General features: G+C 35.6%; 1 protein-coding gene across 1 annotated transcript; it reads left to right on the top strand.

Annotated features, from left to right (window-relative positions):
* Positions 1-2,222: 2,222 nt before the first annotated feature.
* LOC145005435 (Ubiquitin-like superfamily protein) lies at positions 2,223-3,612 on the top strand. The gene is made up of 4 exons (XM_078964516.1): positions 2,223-2,341; positions 2,932-3,117; positions 3,211-3,250; positions 3,397-3,612. Exons 1-4 carry the CDS (start codon positions 2,339-2,341, stop codon positions 3,480-3,482), a joined length of 315 nt encoding a protein of 104 aa, XP_078820642.1. The 5' UTR covers positions 2,223-2,338; the 3' UTR covers positions 3,483-3,612.
* The last annotated feature ends 14,796 nt before the right edge of the window (positions 3,613-18,408 follow it).

Genomic DNA, 18,408 nt, shown 5'->3' with positions numbered 1-18,408 from the left:
TGCTGTTTTCAGATTTTCAAATTGCTGTTTTCAGATTTATATTTTCAAAATTTTGTTTTTCAGATTTCTGATTTTCAAATTTCTGTTTTTCAGATTTCTATGTTTCAGATTTCAGATTTTCTGATTTCTAATTTTCAAATTTTTGTTTTCAGAATTATGTTTTCAGCTTTACTTAAATCACAACAACCTTATCCACTTTGATTTACAAATTCATCCACTTTGGTTGCATTGGAATTGCTCAATCTAGCACAATCTAACACATCAACAAGGGCAAAAACGTCCAAACCACAAATGTTAAGTGCTATATTAAAGTATAAAGAACAAATTTAAGTAAAAAGGAAAATGTAATACTTACTTTGACAAAAGTAAGCACGACTCCGTGAGCTCGGGTTATGAGACATTAAGTATTCATATGCACCCACATCTATAGCCTTCGATCTCTCCATCACAGATATGAATTCAGGTTCGACAATGCAACCAACATCAGCCCAAAACAGATCTTTGTACTCTTCTACTTTATATGACTTCTTAAAGTTTGCGTATATATGACGAGCACATTATCTTTGCTCCGCATTTGGCAAGACCTCCTTTACTGCTTCAAGTAGCCCCTAAAATAATAACAATGTTGTTTGACACCTTTTTTATGAAAAAATGGACAAGAAAAACTTTGAAATTTATGACATAAGGGATAAGAATAGCAATATACCTTATGCTGGTCTGATATAACTGTAAGACCTCCACTTTCTTGTACTCCAACATCCTTACTAAGAAGCTCCAATAACCATTTCCAGTTTTTCTTGTTCTCAATGTCTACCACAACCCAACATATAGGATATACTTGGTTATTGGCATCCCTATCTATAGCTGTTAGGAGTTGACCCTTTACTTTCCCTTTCAAAAAGCACCCATCTAATCCTATCACTCTTCTACATCCATCAATCCATCATGTTTTCAATGCATGAAAGCATACATAGAATCTATGGAAGTAATGTTTTCCATCAGAATTAAGGTTTACACCCACTTGCACAACACTACCAGGGTTGGATCTTTGTATTTCTGCAATATAGTCCAAAATTCTAGCATAATGATCACTAGCCTTCCCTTCAATCATCACCATTGTCTTATGTTTAGCCCTATTACATTTACTGATAGATATGGTGATCTTGCATTTTATCCTAATAAGTTCCCTCAATTTTTTAAGTTTAATAGATGGGTTGAAAACAATCTCGTTCACAAGATGAGAAACAATCCACTGAGAGGATACAAGGTGTCCAAAAGTAAACTTTCTTGAACATGAGTGCTTCTTTTTCATTGACTTTACTTGGATTGTTCTTTCTGTGTTCATCCATGATGCATACAAACGAAAATCACATTTTTTTTTTGTCTGTATCTCTATCACATCTAGCTACTAACCTAGTACTTTCAAGTTTCTCAAACCTTAGGGGGTACCTATGGGCCACAACGTAGTTAATAAGACAAATTTTCAATTGAGAAATTTTTTGATATTTCTCTCCAACCTTTGGTTCCATAAGATTCCACTCTATGGTGGGATCATGGACAGAATTGGAACCACCAATGTCATTCTCGTCATCTTCTAGATGAACTAAATCATCTACATATTCATCTTTTTCACAAAAAACTCAGATTCATCTTCAAAAAGTTTGGTAAGAAAAGGATCGTTAACAAATTGGAATGAAATAGCTATTACCTTTTCCCTCTCATAATCCATGGGCATGTTTGACACGAGAATTTCATCTTTAGGATCTTCATAATCAATGTATTTTTTTCTTGTGTTTCTTAGTTTTCTTCTTGGCATCATTGTTGGATGCCATGGCTTTCTTGTTGTGCGATTTCAGAAAAACCCCTAGTTTTGCATATTGACTTGTGTATCTTGAAGCGCAACGAATGAAACCTAGCAACAAGTGTAGAAGAAAAGAAACACATGTATTATGGAGGGATACGTTCGTACTTCATATGATACTGGCTATTGACTTAGTCAACCGGTTATCCCTTCTAAATAACAAGGATTCTAAAAAATGTGGCCTTTTTAGGAAAAAAGTAAAAATTTTGGTTTAAATAGAAATAAATCGTAAATATAAGTTCTATTTTGAAAAAAACCCTTCAATTTTGGGGACTTTAACTTTGTTTAACAATCATTACGCCCAAAATCTTTTTTGATTTAGGGGTTAAATGAAATTACTTTTTCTTTGGGGGGTAAAAACGAAGTTTTGAGAATCGGGGCTTATCTTTTTTTAGAATTGAGAGAAAAAGTAAAACTCATCGACTCCGGCGACTTTACCAACATTCCAGATCGTCGGCGAACTCTGAAAGCATTCAAATGGTTCGTATTCATCTCTTCATTTAAACTGCGTTCTTTGTTCCTTGATCCACTTTTTTAGATATTCAATGTTATGACTACTTGCGACCGTGTGCGTTCAACTTTAGGGCTATAACCAGATTTAAGTTCAATTTGTTAAAAATTTTGGTATCAGTTTGCTACAATTCCATTTCCACACAATTAAATTACATTAGTCTCCAAATACGCTCTTAATTTTGAAGTTTAATTATCGTAAGCGATGTTTCTAGGGTAAATCTGTGCGATATCAATTGGCTTGTAGCAATCTCTATAATAAGCGATCGAAGAAGCGTAACGATCTGTTTTCCATTATCAAATCGGAAGTTTCTTGATGTAAAGGAACTTACTTTCATTCAAAGATCCAACCTTTTGAGTTTTCCTTATTGCAAAGAGTTTATCTTAGATCAAGAGATTGTTCATGAGGCTTCTCATCTTTTAACGTTTTGGTGATCGTAATCTAGGTTTTCTTCATGGGTATTGGATATAGAATTACAGTAGAAGTTTAATTGTTGTATTTGTTTTGAATTTTGATATGATTAGATTTACAAATAAACTTCTTTATTTTGCTCTTATAGGCTATGTACATTCGTGTTAAGCGCAATAAAACAACTTACTTTCTTCAATGTGATGCAACTGAGAAAATTCTAGACATTAAGCAAAAGCTGCATGACTTAATCGATCAACCAATTAATGATCAACGCCTAATTTTAGTAGCAAGTGGAGAAGTTTTAGATGATTCCAAGACTTTAGCAGATCAAAAGGTATTCAGACTTCTTTTCAAATATAAATCTTGATATTTACTAAGTCCTTTGTTCATACATTTTCTTGACATTTTATCTTCAATGTGTTTTAAGGTTGAAAATGATGCTGTTGTGGCACTTGTGTTGAGAAAAGGTTTTGTTTCCTTTGTGCTTTTGTTTATTCTGTATCTTTATCATATGTATAAAGTGTGAAACATTGTTGCTTAAATTGATATATATGAAAGATAGTTTGCATTTTTTGTTTAAAAAAATATAAATCGGTTTTTTTATTACTTTCAGATGACAATGAATTTGAGGATGTGAACATAGTGAAACCGGATGATTTTTATCAGTCACGTGATGCGGATACTACAAGCAATTGGTAAAAGTAAAAAAAAGAAGCTTCTTTCAAAAAAAAAAAAAATGATGTGAAATCGATGGAATTGTAAAAGATATGTAAGCTTCGTAATATGATTATGTTTATATTAAGATCCAAAAGAAGTTTATTGTTTTTAATTTTCGTAATCTTTGTTTCTTTGTTTTAAGTTAATTTATATTTCGTCTAAGGTAGAAAAATGACACATTTGACTTAACACATGACTTAATAAAAGTGTTTGAAAATGAGAATGGCGTTGGGGTAGCATGATAACATGTCAAACTTAAAAGTTTTAGGTTAAGAGTTCAGTTTGTTATTTGGGTTGTTGTTGGGCTACAAAACACACCAAATGAAACAAATAAAGGGGAATTACAAAATATGATAAGTATTGAATTTTTTTTGGGCTTATATTTGTTCAAGTAAACAATGAAACAAATCCGTTGTACGACTTTTTTTTTTAATTAATGATGTTTATATAAATATATATATATATATATATATATATATATATATATATATATATATATATATATATATATATATATATATATATATATATTTTTTTAAGTAATGAGGTACATTTAAATTAATGAAATTTGGAGTTTTATTTAAATTAACTTTTTTTTTTTTTTTTTTTTTTTTTTTTTTTTTTTTTTTTTTTAAATATGGCATCACTGCCATAACTATCAATTTCATTATGTCCCATAATGATATGATGAAGAGCAATGTTAAATTTATAATGCATCATCGTTTTGTATGGTCCCAATTAAAAATAATAAACATATTACTACGAAACAACAGTCCTATGAATTTACTCTTTTTTATGTAACATTGTTCATAATTCACTTTTCAAAAAAAACATTGTTTAGAGTTTATTATTATTATTATTATTATTATTATTATTATTATTATTATTATTATTATTATTGATGTACATCTTTAACGACCAGTTTTATAGTAAAAGGAAGCTTCACGTTATAAAAATGAAGTCTAAAGACTTCCTTTTCATAATCTGAAGCTCCATTTTTACCGTTAAAATGGTCATCGATGATCCTACCACACAAGAAAAAACTTCAAAAAATGATTCCTTAAAAATAAAGGAGAAATATAAAGAATTAGTCAAATCACCAAAATAACAATCAATTTTGCAAATTGCATCTACACAACTGGAAGACCATTTGCGAAATGATGGAAGTCATCTGCCAAAAATATGTTTAGTATAAAGGGGTTTAAACGAAAAGAGTTATAGTTATAGGTGAGAATTTCATAGATGACATCTGAAAAACACTCTAATTTCCATATGCGAAAATGGTCTCGGAAATCTCGTTTATCATACGACATTTGTGAACTTACAGATACTATAGGTAAAAAGGGTCTCTCTTATGTTATTTATGATTTGGCAGATATCATCTCTGAAATTATAGCAGCTATATGACAAAAGTTTCATAAAGTCCGTATTTAATATTGTCGACTATATACACATTACGTCTTTGACTTGAACAATATTATAAGATGTATTTTTAATGAAGGGCAGATACAGAATTTCAAACTTTTTTTAGATAGTAGCAAATTTATTGGTATTGCTTTTAATTTATTTATTTTTCATTTGGTCGGCTCCCTCTGTGCATTGGTTACGGGATTTATGAGGAGCCCATACGCATTCATGAATTTAATTCTCACAGTGGAAGTCTAGTTATGAATAACTTAATATCTCCTAAAGGGTTTGTATCTAACAGTATCGGTGTTGTTCTTTTTCTTTGAAATTAAGGGTTCAAGTCCGATATAACTTAATATCTACAAAACAAATTTGTCCCGCTTTTAGTTTTTTGGTGAAATTTTGTAAAGCATAAACTATGCTAAAAACCTATATGGTTAATAAATTAAAATAACTAAGATCATACAAAAAATACATAGTTAATTATAACAAAACATACATAAAATGGAAATTGTCTTTGAAAGTGAAAGTAATCTTTTTGTCTGAAGGTAACAAAATTTATTCTTTAAATAAACATCGGGTTTTCAATGTTACTTCTATATATAATCTCTACTTCTATTAAAAAATACGATTATTTAAAAAACGTATGTATTACACGGGTTGAATAAAGGAAACAGTAAATAGTTATTACTAAAGATTAAGATATTATAAAACGATTCAAAGTTCGATGCTCAAATAAGAAATAAAAAATAAGGGAATGAGGGAATTTAAACAACAGAACATTTTAGATGTTAATCTTTTTCGTAATAAAGCATTATACTTTGAAATTGTAACACCCTGTTTCAAATCGTTTCCTAATTCGGGGTCGTGACCTGAAGATCAGTTATCATAAAGCTATGAACCTTAGGGAAGGAGAGATTTAGACGCCTTGGATGTGGATAATGTAGATTAGGTGATCCAAGAGTTCGATTTGTGTTTTGCAGCCCAAGGGTATAACCATAAAGTGATAGTTTGGGCCTTTTATGAATTTTGGATTTAAGCTCAGGAAGTTTTAAGGCAAAGGAGAGTTGATAGAATTGTAGAGCTTCTCATTACCTTTCTGTGGATATAAAGAACGTCGAAATCGGTCTTAGAAAAAAGAAGTCATGGCTTTCGAAAGATTGGTGGTTTTAGTCCTTAGCCGAGTACGTTGGGCGTACTAGGTCGAAGTTGGTCGTGGAGGAAACCCATGTACGTTGGGTGTACATGGAGGTATGTAGGGTATACGGTCACCAGAGGCAAACCCTAATTTTTAGGGTTTGTGCCTTATTTAAACACCTTAATTCACTCTTGGACATTCCTATGACCAACCTCCACCTCTCCAAACCCTAAGAATGAAGCCCTAATTGCCCTTTTAGTGTTTTGAGCTTAGAAGTGAGCTTTAAGGGTGTTTTTGGTGATTTTGAAGGAAAAGGAACTCTTGGAAGTTGTATTGGCGTGGCTAGAGCTTGTGGATCCAGAATCATCATCAACTTGGAAAGCTTTCTGAGGTATAAAGCTCTTAACTTGATGGTTCATTTTCTTAGATCTAGTTAGGGCTTATTTTTGTGCTTCTTATGGTCCTTGAAGTCATGCATGGGAGTATGAGCTACTCCAGAAGATACAGATGATTGATCTTAGCATTTTTGAGGCCCTTGTTCATAAAAACACAATCTTGATGAGTTATATTGGACCATGCATGAGTTTGGGTGCTTATTATGGATTTTATTGAGTATTGGGTCCCAATAAGACATGCAAAGGAGTAAAGTTGCCAACTTTGCGTTTTAAAACATCATTTAGGATCACATTTAAGAATTGGACATAGTAGCTTAACCGATTAAGCCCTTAATGGTGATTTGGGTTGACTATGGAGTATACTGGGTGTACCCAACTTGTACATTGTGCGTACTGGCCAAAGAAGGCGTATGTTGGGCGTAAGTCTGAGTACGCCGGGTGAACTCAACAACCATTGGATTTTTAATTGACTTTTGGGTTTTAGGCCATATTTGGACTACTAGGGTTTTGGGCCTTGTTGGGCCACTAGTCCTTCTGACTTTGGGCTTAATTATTAGGATTTGATCCTTCTTGGATTTGGGCCCATGATGGGATTTTGGTATCATTTAAGGAGTTTAGGTCATATTAGGCTTTTGGTGCCATTAGGTTAGGCCTTGGTTATCATGCCAAGTGAGGAAAGGGTAAAATGGTCTTTTACCTTGGGAGTTGTACAAATGAATCAGATTCCTAGTTATGATTTATGGCCCAATTATTAATTGGGGCTTTATTTGATTGATTAGTGCGGTGATTATTTGGATCAGCAGTCCGAGTGTTTATCTGATTTTTAGCAGTTTGAGTTGAGTTTACTCACTAGATCCATGGGTCGAAGGCACCAATGTCGGCCTATTGCTTGTTGTGTAGAACGCTAGATGCCTTGTGAAAATTATGAAAGATCTAGTATGCCCAAGAATCATATTAGAGTGATATTTCTAATTAACATATGATACTAAAGGATCACACTAACAACAACTTGATATAATTGATTATTTATTAGAAATTGATTTTAATAAATATTCAATGAACTCTTATAATTATTTTGGAATTTATTTATTTCTAGGAAATTATAATTTTCATTAGCAAGTAACATGTTATATAATTCATATGGTATGAATTAATAATTCATGCATGACATTTTGGACGAGATAAATTCTTTTGTCTTTTACCAAAAAGTTAAAGTCTATATAAAAGAATTTTGTCTTCATTTGCCTTTATAATTTTAAAATATGGCTAGACAAAAGAGAGTACGGAGTCTTCATTTGTTTAATGAAAAGAACACTCCTCTAAAAATACAAGCATGAACAATATGATTAAAATAGGGAGTGATGGTCTTTTGATTAATTTATTCAAAAGAAAGGCATGGCTTGAAGCATGGGAGCACATAGGCTTTCGAGGTATGGGTTCTTAAAGTGTTAAGAACTTATGGACCAAAGATTTTCTATATAAAGTGAGGCTTTCATTCTCTTGTCTTAACCTATGCAAAAAATTCAAAATTTGCTCTCTTCATCTTACTCTCTCTATAACACTCGTTTTCGAATCGCTTCATTATTCAAGGTCGTGGCCCGATCATTAGTTATCTTACGGCTTAGGGCCTTTGGGAAGAAGAAAATTAGCCCTTTTCGGATGTGGGTATTATAGATTAGGTGATCCGAGAGTTCAGTTGTGTTCCAGAGCCCAAGGGTATAACCATAATTTGGTAGTTCGGGCCTTTATGAATTTTGGGTTTTTGTTCAAGAAGTTTTAATGCAAGGGTGAGTTTATAGAAGTGTAGGACTTCTCATCTCCTTTCAGTGGATATAAAGTTCATCGAAAACGGACTTAGAACGAAGGAATTATGGTCAAATTAAGTTAAAGTTTTGTGAAGGTTCATCGAGTACGCGGGGCGTACCCGTCGTGTACGCAGGGCGTAGTGCATGGCCTATCGTGGGTTCTTTTATAGTAGGTCAGAGTACTAAAGGGTATGCGGGCATACTCCTATCAGTAAGAAACCCTAATTATAGGGTTTTACCCCTATTTAAGCCTCATTTATTTTTGAGCCTTGTTCCTTATCAGCCTACATGCCTCCTCAACCCTAATATTCGACCCTTAGCCACCATCTTGGAGTTCTTAAGCTCTTGTGAGTGATTTTGGAGTGTTCTTAACATTTTGAAGAGATTGAAGGTTGTTGAAGGATCATCACTTGGAGTGGGGCTTGTAGATCCAAAAGTTTCTCATCTTTTTCAACCTATTGAAGGTAAAAAGCTCTCATCTTGGCATCTATTTGGTTAGATCTTGTTTGGGGTGGTTTATGGCACATTTTGGTCCCTTTTGGTTTGTATTTATGAGATTGAGCTTTCCCCAAGAGTTTGGACACTAGATCTGGACCTTTTAGGTGTCCTTAATGCATAAAACTGCGATCTTGATAGTTGATATCAACCCATGCATGTGTATTAGCCTATTTGTTGAAGTGGTAAAGTAATAACTTGTATTTGGGACCCATTGAGCCATGCAAAAGCTCAAAGTTCACAAATTTATGGATTAATGCATGTTTTGGAACTAGATCTGGGCATTGGACGTTTTGGATTAAGGGATTAAGACATTTTTTAAGCTGGTTGTAGGTAGAGTGAGTACGCGGGGCATACCTCCTAGTACGTGGCACGTACTGAGCCAAGTTGTAGTATGTTGAGCGTACCAACTGAGTACGTGAGGCGTACTCAGTCTGTTGGGTTTTCTTGATTCGTTGACTTTTTGACCTCAGACCATTGACCAGAAGTTTGACCAGGGTTCACCATTGGATATTTTGGGCCTCTTAGGATATTGGGCCTTCTTAGGTTAGGCCCATGATGGGTTTGGGCCTGATTTGGATATTTGGCCTTATTGGGCCTTGTGGTGCCATCTAAGGGATTTGGGCTTGTGATGCTAGTGGATTGGTCCTTGGATTTTTGGCAAAATAAGGAAAGGGGTAAAAGGTTGGTATTTGGGCTAGAATTCTTGATTGGGTCGAGAATCAATTATTGATGGAATGTTATTTGATGATGTCAGTGCAAGGTCTCTGGTAGCAGTAGTTCTAGTGTTCGATTATCTTGGTTCGTGGTGAGTCTCCTCACTATATCTATGGGTCGAAGGCACCAATGTCGACCCATTGGCTTATGTATTGTTGAAAGACCAAGGGGTGGCCCTTGGCATTGAATGAATGACCCAGAGGTGGTTCCTGGAAAATCTATATGCAAGACCAGGGTTCTGACCCTGCAATTAAGTAGATTTTTAGTTGTAGATTGTATGCTTGTTGTCTTTATGATGCTTGCATGGAAGACCTGGAGGTGGCTCTTGGCACTTTTCTATAAGACCCAGGGTACTAGCCCCCGGCTTGGAAAGGAAAGACCATGATACGGCTCTTGGCACAATGGCAAGACTATGGTTATCACATAGCACTCTCTATTGTATGTATGATATGTAAGATATGTATGGTATGTGGTATCTTAGGAAACTCACTAAGCTTTGTGCTTACAGTTGCTGCTTATGGTTTCAGGTACTTCCAGTTCAAAAGGGAAGGGCCCGACTTGATCGCAGCACATACACCCATGTTTTCTGCAACTTAGTGTTTTTGGGATTGTACTCTGATAACTGTTTTATTATGATATACTTCTAAATAGTAAAAGAGAATTGGTGTTTTGATTATGTCAAAAATGAAATTTTTACCTTGTGGTTTTCAGGACGTTACACTCTCTAGTTTTTTTAAGAACACATGAAGATTGCTTGCTTCTTGATTCTCTCTTTATGTTCTTATTTTGATAAGAACATAAAGCTTAAGAGTTTTAGACAAAGGAACTACCATTCTACATCCAGTTGATTCATTGTTGGAGTCTCTAAAGTTCTGCATTCTTCATCAATTTCCAAGCCTCCCAAGAGGATCCAAATAACTACAAAGGTTATAGTTTTCTTCATCTTCTTCTTTGGTGCTTGTTTTCTTTCCAAACTTTGTAATATGATCCTTTATGGGTTTAAACTTGTTTATGTTATTCAAAAATGATCAAGTCTTCCGTTCCTAAATATTATGTTTTCGAAACTAGTTTTTTGAATAAAACTCCAACATATTATATGAAAGACCTAGATCTGGCCCCTGGCATTTGTATGAAAGACCAGGATCTGTCCCCTGGTAGTTATATGAAAGACTAGGATCTAGCCCCTGGTACTTGTATGCAAGACCGAGATTTGGCCCTCGGCAACAAATGATTATATTACTATGATTTGGCCCATGGCATTTAAATCTTTTATGTATGGTATGTGGTATTTTGGGGAACTCACGAAGCTTTGTGCTTATGTTTTTATGGTTATTGTTTTAGGTACTACTAGTTCGAAAGGGAAGGGTCCGAATTGATCGAATCGCATCCACCCATGTTTCTGCAACTTTATGATTTTGGGATTGTACTCTGATAACTATTTTTTCTCTGGTATACTTTTGAATGATTTAAAAGGATAAATGGTGTTTATGGGTGATTAAAAATGAACTTTTTTACCTTCTGATTTTTGGAATGTTACAGAAATCCATGTAAACATGTGAGAGATCCATGTAACATTTCACCTATCAAACAAAATCAAGGAAATAAAAATCATATAAGATATTTTTAGTTTGATGAAAACAAATTAAGTAATATAACCACAATTTAATGTGTATTTGAAAAAAAAACTAAAAAGTGTTTTTAGCAAAAATAACCATTTGGCCCCATTAACATTTTATGCTCTAAATTATGCTAAAAAAAGGTTTCATTTGTTTCCTCTCTTAAGAACCCTAATCACAATCTCCATGGCTCCTCCTTTTATTCTCTACACTTATGCTCCTACACCAAATGTGATCAAGGCAGTTGGAACTCTAAACACTCATGTCATCACCATGTCCAACAATGTGGCTTTTTCAACTGATATCCCTTAAAAGTTTCAAGACAATGGATTTGAAGATTTCTTGTTCTATCTAGCTGCATGTTCGCTTTGCTTTACTCTTGTTGATTTTGTTGATCATTTTATCCTACAACACGTCTGTGAGTTTTATTATACTACTACTTACTATGATACTAGAGTGATCCTTGGTATAATTACTTAATTAGATATGGAAATCATACTACTTCCATGATTGTGATTGATGTTCGAAGGGCCTTATGCCTTCCAATTCTACATGAGTATTTTCCTCATCCCATTATGGAGGAATGTCATGTTATTCTTAACAAGTTGGGTTATGATTTTTATAAACGAGGAAACTATAATGTTCTTCATATGCATCTTCCCACTGCTTGGAAGTTTCTCACTGGTGTCCTTAGGAAGTGTCTCGCTCACAAAACAAAGAGTCTTGATTAGTTGAATGATTTTGAGCAATGTATTTTTTTCTTAGTCGTCATGAACAAGCAACCGGACTTTGCTCAACTTATCTTTGACCACATTGCTAAAATAAGCAATCCTCTCATGTTCCTTATCCTTGATGGTTTACATTTATCCTTCAATATATTCGTACTTGGTATGATGGTGAACTAGTTGCATATTGAGCTCATTCTTTCACTTCTTCAAAACTGTTTAACCAGGATCCTCAAGAGGTTTGGAGCATCGCAAAGGGAATGCATAAGTGGATTGATGCCCCATATGAGTGTGTGAGATTAACATATATTTCTCTAGAAGTACCTTCTGAGAAAGAAGAAATAGAAGATGAGAACCAGGTGTCAGAATAACAAGAGAATGAAGATTAACAAGCTGACACTGACACATATGAAGACATTGACGCTGCCAACAAAAATTTTGATGCTAAGAGTGAGCATAATAGTGAAGATATTGAAATGATCTTATTGATCAGGGTTAAGAGGCTCAAGTTTTCTTGCAGAATTGAATAAGGTTGAATCTAGTCGTCTTAACATGTATATTTTTTTTTGAGTCTCCTCCATCCCTAGAAGAAGAAGAAGATATTTCTGAAACTCCTTCTCCACAACGCCAAACTTCTGTTGATGACGTTGATCATGTTTTCGAGTCTCCTCCGCATTCCAGAGGTAATACTCCTCATGCTCATACTCCTTCTTTAATATCTTCTCCCCAACATGTTCGAACTTCAATGTTCCGAACTCTTATTCAAACTACATAACGTTTTCCTGCTCTACAAAATCTTCCCACTCAAGCAACTTTTAAGGGGAGCAATAAAAACCAAGCTTACCTCTTGACTTGTTCAAATAATTCCAAGTGAAAGTCCTCTCCACTTTTGATTCTCTTATTCAACATGATTCAACGACTGGCTACAATAGAGAGTGATGTTGTTGATATCAATTACATTCTTTCAGACGTTGATACTGAAGTTAAGGATGATGGGTATCAATCACCACCAAATGATGACCAACAGCCACCTGATTTTACCGGGGCTCCTCCATCAGCGAGAATACCTCCATCAGTCATCCTCCATTGCCTTCGGGTCCTCCAACATTAAATCCACCACTCCATCTTTTCAACCTCCACAGAACCAAACTCTTGCACTCACCCTTTAGACTCCCTCTCAAGCTGATGATGCGAAAAAGGGGAGAATACTTATAGTGCTCACACTGATGTTGATACTGATGTAAATGTTGAGGACATTCGTGATCATTTGGATGTAAAGGATGAAGTCTATTTCATGGCATTGTCATTTATTGATGCAAAGCACTTCAGATAGTGTTTCCAGACTCTTATGTTGATGTTGTAGGGAAGCAATTCCCTTGGGAGGAGGAAAAAGTTCCTTAAGTGGAGCCCATTGACATTTAATCTGACAAAAGAAAATGTTCCGCTGAGTAGGAGATGAAAGGTCAAAGTTGCTTTTACTATTGGCTCTTCCAAAAGAAACACAAGGATCTTATAGTGATTCAAATGGAAAAGTATAGGGAGTGCCTATCGAAGAGGCTAGGGAGTTTTCCAGGCAACACAACATCCAGATTGTAAATCGGATATTTGCTAGAAAAGACTCCAAGAAGATCTAAGAAAAATTAACTACCACTGGTACATTGTCTAACCAAATTAAGTGCCTGAATAAGTTCAATTTGTTAATGTCTACAAAGAAAAAGGTTGGGGATAGCGCAATTATCAGAATTAAAAAGAGCAAGTTTAGAGATGCACTAAGCCAAAAGATGAAAAACTGCTTACAATGTACATCACAAGGCGTGGTGATAAGGGTCAACCTGCAGGTCAATATACTTAAGTGTTGTTTTTCAAGGATTTGGTAAAATTTGAGTACAGCGAGTGGCTACAACTTTTAGAGATGGTCAACAAGAAGAAAGGAAAATATGTTGAGGAACTAAGGCTTGTATTAAAGAGACTCATCACAAAGGTTAAAATCTTGACGTAGTACCAAAAACTTCCACTAAATGTTCCTCATTCTTAGTGTATGCTTCATTGCCAAGGAAAAGAACTTCTAACATCGTCAGATTTCATTTTCTATATGTCACCAAAGTTACTGATAACTCTTGTCTAGTGGGCGTTAATCTTGTTCAACACATGTTCATTCATCAACATGAGCATGGTATTTTCTATATGAATGAATCTCAACGTATGTGTTTCTAGCAGTCTATTTGTAACATCCCAAAATTCAAGACAAAAATTTCATTTTAGTTAAGTTATTATAAAACCAACAATATAAAAACATCCATAATAATATCTAATGTCAAAACCAAAGTGTCAGTAATCAAAACATATTAAAACAAATTATCATAAAATAATATTAGAGTGTAATCCCAAAGATCTCATGTGCGGAAAACATAGTGTGATGTGATGCTGGTGAGTGAGGAACACGGGTGAGGGGGTGACGGGTTTTAGCCCCACCTCCACCCATTCAAACATTTTCCATATTAACGCATCTAGTCCCTCCATCCCTCTTTCTTTTCAAATTAAGCCCATTATTTACCAACGGCCCATCCTCTTGTAAATTATTTTGCAATTATGGTCCAAATGTAACAAAATGGACCCGACTTCCTGAAGTTATAACTTTTAGCTCCCTAACGCCAACCCTGATAAGTTACGAAGGATTTAGGGCTAAATAAAATAAAATATAAAATATCTCGTGATCTTAGGGCTTGTTATTTATTTATTAATTTTATCTATTTATTTATTTACTAAGCGGGGTGTTACAACTCTCCCCCGCTAAACTTAGATTTTGTCCTCAAAATCATTCCTTACACGCCAAACCATTCTAGTAATATGGTCACCATCCCGGATACACTCTAGCCTTTCCGGGGTAGCCGTGACCAATCTTCGCAAAGCCTTAAAATCCACAGATTAAGGAATTCCTTGCAACAATCTCATTTACTTAACCTGAAATCTGAATTCTCGAGATGGTCTGACTCCCTGACAGACCACCCATGTTGAGCTTTACCAAGATTAATCATCCTCGAGTGACTGACCATTGTACACTTTCTGCCTTGATTATCTCGACGCTATCATTAGAAACAAAACCACTGACCATAGTCAACAATAGAGCATTTATTCTTGACAAAAGGCTCAAATAATCCTCCGAGTAGAAAATCCATCCCTGCAACGGTTAGACTCAGACGAGAGCTGCGTAACAGGATCAAATCGACTACTCTGAGATTATTTAATCCCACTGTGAGTGACTTAGCATAACCCAAGAAATCTTTTATTTTGTCTGTACTTGCAACCCAAACCACATACATTATTGCTGCCCAAACGCTGAAACTGTCCGAACATTGAATTACATGAAGCAACATGCTGCCACATGGCTGCTTTCCAAAATCTATCGAGACCTTCCGTGTCTCCAACCGATCGGGTCCATGTGTTGAATCCTGGCGTCATCAAATCCAAGGATAAAAGTGATTGCTACCTGACCAATGGTAGCCTTATATCACAAATGACCTTAAGCAGTCCATTGTTCCCTTGATCTCATAACTGTAGTGGCGCTCCTACAGTCTTATCATTGGCTCAATTAGATCTAATCCATCTGGGTAATTCCAAAATCCAATCCGTGGATTTCCATATCCTCACTTTTGCACCCAAATTGGTGGGTACTAGGGTTCCTTACACGTCCTAACAATGTGCTCATGCTATCTACCAACCTAGTGAATGCCACAGCTACACTCACAGACTTAAATCACTCTAGCACTATCTGTTAACCTTGTGAATGTTATGGTTACATCCGCAGACTTACAACACTTCTCACACTATCTGCTGCTAGTGAATGCTACGGCTACCCCTGTAGTCTTACAACACTTTCCATGCTAGTGACTGCTAGTGAATGCTATGGCTACCCTCGTACTCTTACAACACTTTCCATACCGGGTCGAACACGCACTCGACCTAACACTCAACTGAACTTGAATTCTAATTAGACCTCGAACTTGGTTCCCTAAACCTATTAACCGATGCCAAGGAAAAGCGTAAACCAAATGTTGGAACATTTTCTATACTCCCAACTCTCCAAATCCTCAACCTAGACGGCCACTCGACCGCCTTCCTTTCTAAAGAGGATGAGAAACTCATCCTAGTTTCACACCAATTTCTACTTCTGAATACTTGATCGATTCTCCCCCACTTATATTCAACTAAGTCCTTGCAGCACGTGAAAATTGAAGGATTCCCAATCCTTCTCACTTTTTATTATCTCACTAATGACAACCTGTGCTTACCAATGCTAGCTATCACTTACCAGTTAAAACCTAAAATCCCCCACCCTCTAAAATCTTGAAGAGTATTATTGAAAGCTAGTCCAGTCTAACACCTCAATCCATCTTCCATGCCGACAACTGGAGGCCATGATCTTCACTCTGGATGACGAATCCTCGTTCCCACTTCCAATCTTGAAACACCACTAAACTCCACACAACCCATGTGATAACTACAATTCTCTTGAATATTCGATAACCAAACAACCATGCATCTACACTCGAAACTGACTCCACTATCTTCATACTATAAGTCCTTCCCTAACAACGGTAGTGCCTTGAAATCTAAAGTTCATCTCTAGACAATTGTCAACCATACCTGAACCATGATAGATCCACTGAACTCTGACTTCACTAGAGAACTATCGCTCTAACCCGGACCAAATATCCTCTAAATAACACTCCTGCGCAGATCTCGACAAAAATTCGAAATGATAACGGTACATGCGGCACCCACTTTTCAAGATACGTCCCTCTGTAGGTGTGACAACCAGAAATTTTTATTTTTATGAATTCCGCATTTAAGCACTTCAAAAAATAGCCAAATTCATCTCAAAACATTTTTGGCTAGATTTAATCTCATTGGAATATTTTAAATAATACTCGTCAAGCGAACCAACAATAAGGAAGTATAACTTTAGAGTTTCCGTGTTTAACGTAAATCGCGAAACTCCAAAATTTTGGAGTTTACGGGAGAAAACTCGGAGTTTGGACTACAAACCCCAAAGACTATATATATGGGACTTAGCCATTTTCCTTCATTTCTCCCATTTCAAGTTAGAGAAAACCCAAATTCTCTCCCAAGGATCTTTAAGCTTTCGTCCCAACCTTCGCATAACGCAAGTACTTCTATCCTAGAGCATATTAAGGCTTGTTATACTTCATTGTATCAAGGAAACACCCAAGAAACACCAAGAACAAGGTGTTTATGGTCCAAGGTGTTCATGAACCGTAAACCCTAAAATGGGTGCCAAAGTGTGCCCTAGTTCCTTCTAAGCCTTGACAACTAGCATAGACCCCTTCCTTGATGAGATTAGCACTTGAAAATCATCTGACTCCCCATGTTCATATGAGTTTACGGTTTGGGGACCTCCTAAAACCGTAAACACCTTCCAAAGGGTGTTTTGATGCCCTTAACACCTTATATGGCTAATATATGTGACTAGAACCTTGCATGCTTAACCTAGAACCACCAAAACACAAGAGAAATGGACAAACATGGGTTTACGGCCGTAAACCCATGTGTTTACGACCGTAAACACCCAAGGGAGTGGTCAAAGGACCGTAAACTCCATAAAGTGTCCATTTTGAGCCCTAGTCACTTCCATGGCCCTTGATTCAAGTCTAGCATAATTCCTTGAGTGAGATAAGACCTTTAAACACCCCATGGCACCACTACCATGAGTTTACGGCCGTAAACTCATGGGGTTTATGGTCCAAAAGCCATAAACACCCCTAAGGACCATCATTTGAAGAGTAAACTCCAATGTGAGGCCATACTCTCTTCATATGCAACCCTTGGTACTCCTAGAACTTGTAGCAAAGTGTTTTCGTGCTTTAGGATGTCCTTGATTGCATAATTAGTTATTAAATGACCAATTGGATACTTAAATGTATCATTGCATGTTAAATAGGATTCGCGTGTGTGTTCAAGTCCTCACTTGACACTTAGCATACTATACCATCCGTTCATCCGAATCGCCCACGTTAGGTGAGTTCATACTCATGAATTAACCTTTTAAATGATTTTAACTTCTTTTATGGGGGGGGGGGGAATAGAAGTTGAACTATACAGTTATTAGATCAATCACATGTGATTAATAACTATATAGCAAAATAGATTTTTCCATGTTAAACTGCTTTATCCAGCTAAAGGTTTCCAAATCATGTTTTCGAGTCTCGTTAAAGTATGAATATCCTCTTTTAGATTTTCCAAAGGTTTTCAGAGCTTATTTCATAAAAGGACATCAAGTTATAAATTCTTATTCATAAGTTTTCCAAAGGTTTTTACCAAATTTTCTTTTATGCTTTTATATTATAAAATGCATGCCCGTTTATGTATAGTTATATAAGTAATGTTTAAAGGACTTAGGAAGGCCAGGTCGCCCTACCTCATATTCCTTGTTTGGATGTGGCTCTAAGGTATCGGTTATCCGTCCGAAGGTCATTTAAATATTAGATATTTATCTTGTATACATGTATGGTCATAAAAGATCTCTCAGCCAGTTCATCTCCTTTGGGTAGCAAATGCATCTTTCCATTATTCATTTTTCTAGAACACTAGT

Source organism: Lactuca saligna, chromosome 7 (assembly GCF_052625555.1).
Source record: "Lactuca saligna cultivar CGN05327 chromosome 7, ASM5262555v1, whole genome shotgun sequence".
NCBI lineage: Eukaryota > Viridiplantae > Streptophyta > Magnoliopsida > Asterales > Asteraceae > Lactuca > Lactuca saligna.
Note: the sequence above shows the minus strand (reverse complement) of the source record. Positions and strands in the feature narration are given on the sequence as shown.

Excerpts from the sequence above, each read along its gene's own strand:
- LOC145005435 (XM_078964516.1), top strand. Across the intron at positions 3,118-3,210 it reads AGACTTTAGCAGATCAAAAG|GTTGAAAATGATGCTGTTGT; the intron begins GTATTCAGACTT and ends ATGTGTTTTAAG. Across the intron at positions 3,251-3,396 it reads GGCACTTGTGTTGAGAAAAG|ATGACAATGAATTTGAGGAT; the intron begins GTTTTGTTTCCT and ends TATTACTTTCAG.